Raw genomic sequence first — 13,189 nt, 5'->3', positions numbered from 1 at the left:
CACACAATTTCTAATGGTGGGGTGAAATCACAGAGTAGCAGGAACCCAGGCTGACTCTCCCCATAAAAACCCTGGAACACAATGCTGCAGTTGAAATCAGCTAACCGAGCACTGACTGGGGATTGCTCCTGCTTTGTATAATTCACCACCAGGCAATGCAGTTACCTAATAAGCCATCAGAAGAGTTGCGTACGGGGATAAATTCTAGAGCCAGAGCCCAAAGTGAGGACATTGTGAAAGTTCCCATCAATCAATGACCAACACATACTTTTTTAAAAATCACATCACTAATTAGTAGACGTCACTTTCTTGAGTATATTCAGGAGTTTAATTAATGTTGTGACCACATATTAAAAAAAACCCAGGTTTTCTTGCAGAGCTTGCTGTCCATATTGTTATAGTGTTCAATGCAACAGTTACTCTTGATCATTTCACACAGTCACACATGTGAAATAAAAGTTAGAAAATACTTTTCTTTTAAAAAATGAAAATCATAAAATGTAATATTACTGAAAGGCAACAAAAAAAAGACATTTTCAGACTGTACAGGACCAGAAATAACTGTTACCTTCCTGCTTTTTTGTATCATTTATTAATGCAAAATAATTTTACTTGAAATGCTTTAAATTAGAAAGGAGTGGGGGAAAGGAAAATATTGAACCAAAAAGACCTTTTGGGGAATATTTTTTGTTTGCATCGATGCAATTTTCTGAACAGTTTGGATTAAAGATTGTATTCTTCCAGTAAAGTAAATCAACAATATGCTGCAAAGTCGTACCTGCAGTCTCCTAAATGCAATAAAATATACAAGTAGTCCACTGAATAATAAAACATTAAAAAGAGTACAGTAGAAGCAAGCTTAATATACACCCAGTGGTGCGATGATAAACTCTTAACATCCGTCTTCAAGGCTTCCCAACCCCACCCCCCCCCCCACCCCCTACTTGAAGGAACTGCGTAGTTCATAAAATCAAGAACACTGTGCAAGGTTGCTCCACAGTCTTGTGGATAAGCTCTGGAAGAGAAAGTACCGGCGGGGGCTTCTCGGATTGTCCGTGCCTCTCGTTTGTTTAAGTCCCTTTGAGGCCTTTGGAGACACAGCCTATTAATAAACAGCACCATTTTAAAAGTTCTTCATTATATATCCTCCATTCACTTGAATCGTGTCCTTTCAGCAGCATTTCAGACATTCTTCCCGCTCGTTCGAATGCCTTTTATTTATTTAGTTTTTTTTTATAAACCAAGATGCCTCCCATCAGTTCACCGAGCAGTCTCATTCCACACTGTTCCTCTTTATTGCCTCAGAGTTAAGTCAGTTTTTTTGTCCATTTTCAATTTGCTGGGAAAACAGTTTTGTTGAGAGCAAAGGGAAATAACAGTCAAAAAAAAGCACCTTTGGCATATAGGTTTTTGGCATGTAACGAAAGAGATGTATGTCCATACCCTCCGTTACAAGTCCTTGTGTAGCTTATTTTCACCTCACATCTGCAAGAGAAAAAATATTAAAAATGAATGACAAATCCAACCCTGCGCTTCCATTAAACAACAAGCAACCAAACTTTTTATAATGCAGTTGCGAAACGAGCCTAGTGTGCATCGTGGTATATTGCAAGCAAAGCGACAACTTAATGTCAAAGTCTGTGCTACTGTTTTTTTGGCAAGTCACTCATCCAAGGAATTCTGTGATTGCAGACATAATAATAAGCCAACAACAGATTGTGTCGTGAGCTTCAACCACTTGTTTAAGAGAAAAAAATAATTAGGAAGCTTTTTTTGCCTGCAATCAAACTTTCATAAACGTTGAAGGACTGCACAGCTTGGACTGTGTGCATCTAGATATTAAGATTAAAGTAACGCTAGCGTATAACTGTGAGGAAAAGAGGTTTGTTATCCCTCCATCTAATTCTCTCCCCAAGGAATGATTCATGATGGGGTACAGTTCGACAGGCACTGGCTTCCCACCAGCAACTCACCAAAAGGGTTGTTATTCAGCTGACCCCAATTCTGTCCTCACCCAATGTCTGAGTGCCTACTTTCCAGCAGGAGCCACCGTACAGTGATCAGGAGATGGAATACTGCTGAGGTTTCCCTCTCCCTTGCTGAGGAACACTGAGAGAATTTGTAGCATCTCCACTGCCACCCCTGCTGTGATCCGCTCATGCAGCGCCAACCAGGGATAACTTGGGGGAAATACACTGAGGTGCAATATCAGAGAATTTTTTTTTGTTGTTGGTAAAAGGTGATTGGTCGCAATCAGAAATAAAACGATACCAATGGTTCTGGGATTCAATAAGTTAACGTTCTGGGAAATGATTGGTTAAAGGGACAGTGTCCTTTGTTCAATGATCCAGTTGGTGGGGGGGATACTGCAGCACTGCAGTGCAGAGATTTTTTTTTATATTATTCGTTCATGGGATGTGGGTGTCGCTGGTAAGGTCAGCATTTATTGCCCAACCCTAATTGCCCTTGAGAAGGTGGTGGTGAGCCGCTTTCTTGAACCGCTGCAGTCCGTGTGGTGACGGTTCTCCCACAGTGCTGTTAGGAAGGGAGTTCCAGGATTTTGACCCAGCGACGATGAAGGAACGGCGATATATTTCCAAGTCGGGATGGTGTGTGACTTGGAGGGGAACGTGCAGGTGGTGTTGTTCCCATGTACCTGCTGCTCTTGTCCTTCTAGGTGGTAGAGGACGCGGGTTTAGGAGATGCTGTCGAAGAAGCCGTGGCGAGTTGCTGCAGTGCATCCTGTGAATGGTACACACTGCAGCCACGGTGCACCGGTGGTGAAGGGAGTGAATGTTTAGGGTGGTGGATGGGGTGCCAATCAAGCGGGCTGCTTTGTCCTGGATGGTGTTGAGCTTCTTGAGTGTTGTTGGAGCTGCACTCATCCAGGCAAGTGGACAGTATTCCATCACATCCTGACTTGTGCCTTGTAGATGGTGGAAAGGCTTTGAGGAGTCAGGGGGTGAGTCACTTGCCACAGAATACCCAGCCTCTGACCTGCTCTTGTAGGTACAGTATTTGTGTGGCTGGTCCAGTTAAGTTTCTGGTCAATGGTGACCCCAGGATGTTGATGGTGGGGGATTCAGCGATGGTAATGCCGTTGAATGTCAAGGGGAGGTGGTTAGACTCTCTCTTGTTGGAGATGGTCATTGCCTGGCACTTGTCTGGCACGAATGTTATTTGCCACTTATCAGCCCAAGCCTGGATGTTGACCAGGTCTTGCTGCATGCAGGCACGGACTGCTTCATTATCTGAGGGGTTGCGAATGGAACTGAACACCGTGCAATCATCAGCAAACATCCCCATTTCTGACCCTATGATGGAGGGAAGGTCATTGATGAAGCAGCTGAAGATGGTTGGGCCGAGAACACTGCCCTGAGGAACTCCTGCCGCAATGTCCTGGGGCTGAGATGATTGGCCTCCAACAATCACTACCATCTTCCTTTGTGCTAGGTATGACTCCAGCCACTGGAGAGTTTTCCCCGATTCCCATTGACTTCAATTTTACTAGGGCTCCTTGGTGCCACACTCGGTCAAATGTTGCCTTGATGTCAAAGGCAATCACTCTCACCTCACCTCTGGAATTCAGCTCTTTTGTCCATGTTTGGAACAAGGCTGTAATGAGGTCTGGAGCCAAATGGTCCTGGCGGAACCCAAACTAAGCATCGGTGAGCAGGTTATTGATGAGTAAGTGCCGCTTGATAGTAATGTTGATGACACCTTCCATCACTTTGCTGATGATTGAGAGTAGACTGATGGGGCGGTAATTGGCCAGATTGGATTTGTCCTGCTTTTAGTGGACAGGACATACCTGGGCAATTTTCCACATTGTCGGGTAGATGCCAGTGTTGTAGCTGTACTGGATCAGTTTGGCTAGAGGCGAGCTAGTTCTGGAACACAAGGCTTCAAGCACTACAGCCAGGATGCTGTCGGGGTCCATAGCCTTTGCTATATCCAGTGCACTCAGCCATTTCTTGATATCACGTGGAGTGAATCGAATTGGCTGAAGACTGGCTTCTGTGATGGTGGGGATATCGGGAGGAGGCCGAGATGGATCATCCACTCGGCACTTCTGGCTGAAGATGGTTGCAAACGCTTCAGCCTTGTCTTTTGCACTCACATGCTGGACTCCGCCATCATTGAGGAAAGGGATGTTTACAGAGCCTCCTCCTCCCGTTAGTTGTTTAATTGTCCACCACCATTCACGACTGGATGAGTCAGGACTGCGGAGCTTTGATCTGATCTGTTGGTTGTGGAATCGCTTAGCTCTGTCTATAGCATGTTGCTTCCGCTGTTTAGCATGCATGTAGTCCTGTGTTGTAGCTTCACCAGGTTGGCACCTCAGATACAAGATTTATTTTAAAATAGAAAGATTTGCAGAGCAACTAATTATCAGACTCAGCACTGAGTGACGCTTGGCAATCAGGACCTCAACAACTGAACATTCCACTGAACCAGACATTCACCATATGGGCCATTCAGGAGCTCTCCCAATGCCCCAGTGGGTAAAGGCATTGCTCAGTGCATTAAGTCACATAGACCAGAACCGCCCTGGTCTGCGCTGAGTTAGTCAGGGTAGCAGGGCATTGCAATTGGCCCCCATGCTCCGGGGCTGGAGAGAGAGGTAAATGAGCCCAGGTTTCCACTCATGATTGCACAGTAGATTGGCATCATATATAAGCATGTTAGAAGGGGGTGGCAGGGTGGGGGAGGAGAAACCCTACTCACTTAGTCAAAACTTTTAATCTGATCTACCCTTCAGCACAAAATGTGCTTATGAACACACGTTATTGCAAAACTATAAAATCCATTGAAATAGTCATCTCACACAAAATCAACTTGCACAGGACAAATCATTGAAATTTACACAAGAGATCAAGCATTCAATAATCATCAATAGTACAGGAAAAAGGAGCCAGGCTAGGATTATGCAGGCGCATGCCCTTCAAATCAGTGAAGGAAAAAAAAAAGCAGTGAAGGAGTGAAACATCCAGCAGTGAACAGCTACAGGGAGAGATATCTGCCCACGGGCAAAATCAGTTGAGCCAATGAAAAATAATTTCTACCCACTCGCAAGGTGAGATGTGCTAAGATCTGGAACGTGATTGTGTTAAATGATAGTGTCTGATTATTAATTTTCTCTTATGATGTATGCTGGCTGATATCGATCATCCAGCACAGTGAGTCCTACCTGAATGGGTCCCAGAGCTTTTATGTTGGCAACACATCCTTGTCAGGTGCCAGTATTAACTTTTTACGCTTCCGTTTTTTTATTTTTTCACTATTTCTTCCTTTAAAGCGCTTTGGGCTGGTGAAAGGCCCTAAGAAAATGCACTTGTGTTGGAATTTATACAGATATTGGCAAGTACTGGAGCTGTTTCTAGCCAAAAAAGGATCACAATCTTACTAAATCAGCAGCTCTATAATACTTCAGTGACCACCAATAAACAGGGTTACCACCTTTTTGTTAAGTCCAAAACCGATGTAGGGGCAGGAGGCGTGAGAGTTTTGTTAGAATGACTCTTCCCTCCAATAAGAGAATTCAGAACAAGGGGATATACAGTAATTGAGAGTTGCTTAATTCAAATTAACGAACATTCAATTTTTAAACAGTTTTCTCACTTTCCTGTTATATTTATATTGCTCAATTAAAATTATTGGATAATTCAATTTTTTAAGCCCAAATATAATTTTGAATTATCAAGAGTAGACTAGTCTTAAAACTTGAACTGAGCTGGTTAAAAGCAAATCCAGAACATAAAATTCAGAGTTGGAAGAACATGGAATACACTGACCAACAAGGTACCACATGGGAATAAGGGTATTAAAGTAAATAGATTAAAGAGATGGAGATATGGGCAACAAAGGTCTCGACTGGTCGAAGGGCCTACTCCTGTTCTCACATTAGCTTTTGTGGAGGATGAGGAACCTAATGCTTCAAACATTAACATGTTCATAGAAAACTTCCTTCTTCAGCAAATGCATCGAGCCCATTTATTTTGGCCTTCATTAAAATAGCAGACAGAGGACTTTCATACAAACACATTAATGTTTGCTATTAATATCACACAGCACGATTTCAACCCCAAGGTTTTTTGTTTTTTACTCACATCTTTTTTGCTAAGATTATCAAAACAGGGAAAATATATATCTCTATCTACGTTTTAAAAATCAAGACTTTTGGTGTCTGGTTTACAATTTAGAAATTGCAGGGCAGCCCCCAAAAACTAGGCAGTCTGGTCTGGTCTAAAACCAGTGGTGGCAACCCTACCAGTAATTAATTTGAAACTTTATATATAAAGCAATCCGTGACTGCTGAAAGAACTGCAAATGATCTTTTAATACTGTCAGATGTTTTTTAAGCACAAAAATGAACTTTTTAATAACACTAAACACAGACAAACTGAAGCACTTTAGACGTAGTGAAGTACCTTCATGTTCTCTGTACTCTGAATTAGACTGTAGTAACGTGCACGTACACTCCAGGTGCTCCTCTAACCTCACTATAACCTCCTTTAATCTTGGTTTGCGCCTTATATACTCCACTTTTGCCACCTGCAAGTCAACAGAAAGTAGGTTAACCGTCTTATCCTGTAGTTGTTACTTCATATACTGAAAAAATAAACTCAGGTCAGTGGGAATTAGACAAATTTATTTCATTCATTATTATGAATTCAATATTTCCAAAGTAATAACTTAAATCAAAACTGACACTGTATGTAATGAAACATATATTTAAAAACAAAACAACATTGTGCAGTGCTTCCACGGGTATCAAGTGGGTAGTCAAATAATATGTTGGATTAAGGGTTGTTGAATCAAATGAAGCAACAGCGACTGGTTCTCCAGTGAGAAGCACCCACTTTAATGTAATCTGGGGGACCAACTCTCTCTGATTGTGCACTAAGTATAATGCACTGTTTGAATGCAGTCATTGACCTGTTCAAAATAAACTGCTCAACAACTGTGTTAAAACAGCACGCACAACAACTTTACACAAATACATTAACCAACGTGCTACAAGAGGAAACTAAACCCTTTAGTCAGATGTACAAGTACAGTTTTGGATCACACAAGTTGAAAATGTAAAGAAACAGAGCAGCAATTATACAGCGAAAGTAATACAAGACACTTGATGTAGATGTTTGAATGTTATTTAAATGGACCTTCCCTCCCCTCTGCTCAGGGCCTACAATGAATTCAGGCAAAGTTTGAAACAAAAACGTTTTCAACGATGCTGTGGGTTGTAAAATAAGACCTGGTTGAATCTCGAACAACAACAACTTGCATTTATATAGCGTCTTTAACATAGCAAAACGCCCCAAGGCACTTCACAGGAGCGCTACCAAAAAAAATTAACACTGGTATAATTCAGTAAATGTGACTTCCAGATATTAGAGCTAACAAAAAGTTTAGATTTCAGAAGACCTAAGGTGATGTTTCTAGACCTGGGAATAGTAATAGCTCCCTCTAACAAATTAACTGCAGAGATTATACATACAGCAGAGGTACACACCAAATATCAGTGTGTAAGACATTGCTACCTTGTTTATCTGGTTTCAGGAGAACAGCAGAGTACACAAGTCCCAGTTCCCTTCTCCCCATTTTGAGCAAGGTAGTGTAGTGGTTCTGATACTGGATTAGCAGGCATGAGTTCAAATCTCACCAAGCAAAGCCAAGAAACTTGAATCCAATAAAATCTAGCAATTTGTGGCTAGCACCAGGAAAATGACCCTTGAAAGCTGCTGGGTTGTCATAAAAACCCAAATGGTTCACTAATACCCTTTACAGAAAGGAAACCATTGCCCCTATCCTGCCTGGCCTGCGTATAACTCTAGTCTACACAATGTGGTTGACTCCTAATGCTCCAAGTAGTCTAGTAATAGGGTTGACAATCCTCCAGGATTGTTATGGAGTCTTCAGGAATTAAGGATTAATCTCCTGGACACGAAAACCAGGAGATAAATCAAAGGGGCATTTAAAAAGTGTTTTTTTTTCTTCATTTTCTTTGAACACTTTCATTTATTAGTTATAAAAAATATTAGCAGATGGGGAAAAAGGCTGTTTTACTGGGTGGGGCATTTGGAAGTGCGAGGTCATGTGATGAAATCTCCAGGAACATGTCCAACCAGAGTTGGCAACCCGATCTAGCAAGCCACTCAGTTATACAAACAATCACTAAGGGATGGGAAATAAATCCAGGGTTGCACACATCAAGAGACCAAAGATATTTTAAATTATTTTTTTTCCCATTCAGCATGGCTCTCCGTATAAAACGCTGCTGGGAACTGAGAGACTCTTTTCTGTGCGTGCGTACAACTTAATTTCATGATTACAGGTTTCCCATTCAGGCAAATTTATTCCAGGCATTTTTGGAAAATTATTGACTGGCCTTTAGCTTGGATATAGATATCTATATACAAAACATGTATAAATAAAAGGGATCATTTAATTTTAATGGTGGGGAAATAGTGAGCAGCGCATGCCCGAATTTCTGATGTGTACTGCCGGCAATCTGGCAGCACTGCTTTGTAAAATTAATCCTAAAACATATAAATAAAACCTAAAAATATATAGAACTGAAGAATGATACAGTTTAAAGCGTTTAAAAGGCAGTCAGCTTTATTTTTTTGGATCAGTGGTCACTGTTCTGTATTTACAGAACGATCACTGCTCGACCTGTCAGCAAGGTACAGAGACGAGCTCTATTTGCCTTCAACAGGCATACACACAGTCACAGAAATATTTAAGCTACTAACACAGAAAGAAATTGAAAAGAGGAGACTGTCCCATAGGAATATCCTGCTGGAGAGTCGCCTGTCTGGGAGACAAAAAAGGTGACAACGGTGATGCTCTCAACATAACAAAACTGTGATTAAAATTGATTCGGTCAGTGTAAAAAGAAAAACTTCAAAGGCAAATCACCTCTATTGTAAAAATGGAACAAAGAACACCTACAGTAGCCAGCTGGAGCAGTAACAGGATTCCACTCAGACACCAACAGCACAAGAGAGGACAAAGCATGAATAGAACAAAGAAACAGAAAACAAGCAAGGTGAATGGACACCACTCCCTGGCTGGGTGCTATGCCCCATTTATATTACTTCTCCTTGAAACGGTTCTGCAATATGTGATGCTCCCTCCCATTCCCGTTTACATTTAATTCGGAGAATCAATGTTGCTTGCACCCGTTTTTGTAGGCATGCTTGCTTCCAAATTCTATTTGACTCAAACTTGCTTGCCCTTCCCAATATCAAAGAAAGATCTGTACAGGCCAGCAATGTAGAAATCACATTGCTGGCCTGGTTGTAGTGTGCCTGCAGCCTGAAAAACTGTGAGGTGTAGCACCTATTGCTGCGACACTGCTTTTTTTAAAATTCATTCATGGGATGTGGGCGTCGCTGGTGAAGCCAGCATTTATTGCCCATCCCTAATTGCCCTTGAGAAGGTGGTGGTGAGCTGCCTTCTTGAACCGCTGCAGTCCATGTGGTGAAGGTTCTCCCACAGTGCTGTTAGGAAGGGAGTTCCAGGATTTTGACCCAGCTATGAAGAAGGAACGGCGATATATTTCCAATTCGGGATGGTGTGTGACTGGTTGGGGAACGTGCAGGTGGTGTTGTTCCCATGTGCCTGCTGCCCTTGTCCTTCTAGGTGGTAGAGGTCGCGGGTTTGGGAGGTGGTGTCAAAGAAGCCTTGGCGAGTTGCTGCAGTGCATCCTATAGATGGTACACACTGCAGCCACAGTACGCCGGTGGTGAAGGGAGTGAATGTTTAGGGTGGTGGATGGGGTGCCAATCAAACGGGCTGCTTTGTTCTGGATGGTGTCGAACTTGTTGAGTGTTGTTCGAGCTGCACTCGTCCAGGCAATATCACACTCCTGACTTGTGCCTTGTAGATGGTGGAAAGGCTTTGGGGAGTCAGGAGGCGAGTCACTCGCCGCAGAATACCCAGCCTCTGACCTGCTCTTGTAGCCACAGTATTTATATGGCCGGTCCAGTTAAGTTTCTGGTCAATGGTGACCCCCAGGATGTTGATGGTTGGGGATTCGGCAATGGTAATGCCGTTTGATGTCAAGGGGAGGTGGTTAGACTCTCTGTTGTTGGATATGATCAATGCCTGGCATTTGTCTGACACGAATGTTACTTGCCACTTATCAGCCCAAGCCTGGATGTTGACCGGGTCTTGCTGCATGCGGGCACGGACTGCTTCATTGTCTGAGGGGTTGCGAACGGAACTGAACACTGTGCAATCATCAGCGAACATCCCCATTTCTGACCTTATGATGGAGGGAAGGTCAATGATGAAGCAGCTGAAGATGGTTGGGCCTAGGACACTGCCCTGAGGAACTCCTGCAGCAATGTCCTGGGGCTGAGATGATTGGCCTCCAACAACCACTACCATCTTCCTTTCTGCTAGGTATGATTCCAACCACTTGAGAGTTTTCCCCCCCGATTCCCATTGACTTCAATTTTACGAGGGCTCCTTGGTGCCACATTTGGTCAAATGCTGCCTTGATGTCAAGGGCAGTCACTCTCACCTCACCTCTGGAATTCAGCTCTTTTGTCCATGTTTGGAACAAGGCTGTAATGAGGTCTGGAGCCGAGTGGTTCTGGCACCGAGTGGTTCTGGTGGAACCCAAACTGAGCATCGGTGAGCAGGTTATTGGTGAGTACGTGCCGCTTGATAGCACTGTCGATGACACCTTCCATCACTTTGCTGATGATTGAGAGTAGACTGATGGGCGGTAATTGGCCAGATTGGATTTGTCCTGATTTTTGTGGACAGGACATACCTGGGCAATTTTCCACATTGTCGGGTAGATGCCAGTGTTGTAGCTGTACTGGAACAGTTTGGCTAGAGGCGCGGCTAGTTCTGGAGCACAAGTCTTCAGCACTACAGCCGGGATGTTGTCGGGGCCCATAGCCTTTGCTGTATCCAGTGCACCCAGCCGTTTCTTGATATCACGTGGAGTGAATCGAATTGGCTGAAGACTGGCTTCTGTGATGTTGGGGATATTGGGAGGAGGCCGAGATGGATCATCCACTCGGCACTTCTGGCTGAAGATGGTTGCAAACGCTTCAGCCTTGTCTTTTGCACTCATGTGCTGGACTCCGCCATCATTGAGGATGGGGATGTTTACAGAGCCTCCTCCTCCCGTTAGTTATTTAATTGTCCACCACCATTCACAACTGGATGTGGCAGGACTGCAGAGCTTTGATCTGATCCATTGGTTGTGGAATCGCTTAGCTCTGTCTATAGCATGTTGCTTCCGCTGTTTAGCATGCATGTAGTCCTGAGTTGTAGCTTCACCAGGTTGGCACCTCATTTTTAGGTACGCCTGGTGCTGCTCCTGGCATGCTCTTCTACACTCCTCATTGAACCAGAGTTGATCCCCTGGCTTGTTGGTAATGGTAGAGTGAGGAATATGCCGGGTCACGAGGTTACAGATTGTGCTGGAATACAATTCTGCTGCTGCTGATGGCCCACAGCGCCTCATGGATGCCCAGTTTTGAGCTGCTAGATCTGTTCTGAATCTATCCCATTTGGCACGGTGATAGTGCCACACAACACGTTGGATGGGTCCTCGGTGCAAAGACGGGACTTCGTTTCCACGAGGACTGTGCGGTAGTCACTCCCACCAATACTGTCATGGTATTCAGAAGATCTCCTCCGGGGTGGTTCTTGACTCCTCTGGCAACACAGGCATCCCTCCGTCACAATTTAAATTATAGCTCTGCAACTGAAGTCAGAAGCTGTTGTAATGTAAATGAAGTGAGAATCTCCAAAAGTTTGCTGAACCCTACACGGCCACAAGTGTCTGCCAATGGGCAAAAACAACGCACTAGAGTTCTGACGAAAAGTCATCGACGTTAACTGTTTCTCTCCCCACAGATGCTGCCTGACCTGCTGAGTGTTTACCAGTATTTTCTGTTTTTATTTCAGATTTCCAGCATCCGCTGTATTTTGCTTTTGTTGCACTGGACTTATATAATCCTTATAACAAATATTATACTTCCTGTTCCACTATTATTAAGGATGAAAGAGTACAATTAATTAATTTGATGTTATCTAAACTATTTAAGTCCATGATATAACCATATGGATTTTTTATACTGAGACACCTAGGCAAAAGCCTATTACAGCAGGAAGGGAAGGCTGAGGGAGCTGAGCGCGAGAAAATATTAAGTTAAAAGTGGAAGACAGTGTGATGAGCCTCGATTTGAAAACTTCGAGAAGATATCTTTAGAGGGACAAGAAGAGGAAAATTTATAAGGAGCAATGACTATAGTTAAAGTAGTGGTTTGTTATGGCATAACATTCCATGACAAATCCATAATTTTTGTAACCTACTGTACAAGTGTGATTTTACCCAAGCTGTATGATTAAATTTCCCATTTCAGCTGCTGAATGTCGTACTATTAATGTCAGCTTGGCTCAGTTGACAACACCTCTGAATCACAAATTTGTGGATTCAATCCCTAATTTAGCACATAATCTAGGCTGACACTGTAATGGAGTACTGTTGTTGTGCTACATTGTTGAGGTGCTGTCTTATGGATAAGACATTAAACCAAGGCTGTTGAATATAGAAGGTTCTGTGACACTATGCGAAAAGGGGCATTGAGTTATCCTGTGTCCCAACAAAACATTCTTCCCTCAACCATCAATACCAAAAACAGACCATCTGGTCGTTTATCTCATTTTATCTAAGTTTGCCGATGACACAAAGATTGGTGGCATTGTAAGCAGTGTAGATGAAAACATAAAATTACAAAGCGATATTCATAGATTAGGTGAATGGGCAAAACTGTGGCAAATGGAATTCAATGTAGGCAAATGTGAGGTCATCCATTTTGGATCAAAAAAGGATAGAACAGGGTACTTTGTAAATGGTAAAAAGTTAAAAACAGGGGATGTCCAAAGGGACCTAGGGGTTCAGGTACATAGATCATTGAAGTATCATGAACAGGTGCAGAAAATAATCAATAAGGCTAATGGAATGCTGGCCTTTATATCTAGAGGACTGGAGTACAAGGGGGCAGATGTTATGCTGCAGCTATACAAAACCCTGGTTAGACCGCACCTGGAGTACTGTGAGCAGTTCTGGGCACCGCACCTTCGGAAGGACATATTGGCCTTGGAGGGAGTGCAGCGTAGGTTTACTAGAATGATACCCAGACTTCAAGGG

At 43.1% G+C, this 13,189-nt stretch overlaps 1 protein-coding gene across 5 annotated transcripts in view; it reads right to left on the bottom strand.

Annotated features, from left to right (window-relative positions):
* Positions 1-305: 305 nt before the first annotated feature.
* Positions 306-13,189, bottom strand: part of LOC137340745 (platelet-derived growth factor subunit A-like) — a 37,457-nt gene continuing 24,573 nt past the window's right edge. For 4 of the 5 annotated variants that reach the window (XM_068003480.1, XM_068003481.1, XM_068003485.1 and 1 more), the window contains 3 exons: positions 6,432-6,555; positions 5,192-5,321; positions 306-1,485 (listed from right to left, as the gene is read on the bottom strand). In XM_068003480.1, the coding sequence (XP_067859581.1) occupies positions 5,212-5,321; positions 6,432-6,555 (234 nt within the window). In that variant the 3' untranslated portion in view covers positions 306-1,485; positions 5,192-5,211. The remainder of the gene's footprint in view (positions 1,486-5,191; positions 5,322-6,431; positions 6,556-13,189) is intronic. The other variant, XM_068003483.1, reaches the window with a different exon arrangement.

This window comes from Heptranchias perlo, chromosome 22, assembly GCF_035084215.1.
Source record: "Heptranchias perlo isolate sHepPer1 chromosome 22, sHepPer1.hap1, whole genome shotgun sequence".
In the NCBI taxonomy this organism is placed as follows: Eukaryota; Metazoa; Chordata; class Chondrichthyes; order Hexanchiformes; family Hexanchidae; genus Heptranchias; species Heptranchias perlo.
This window is presented reverse-complemented; position numbering and strand designations above follow the sequence as displayed.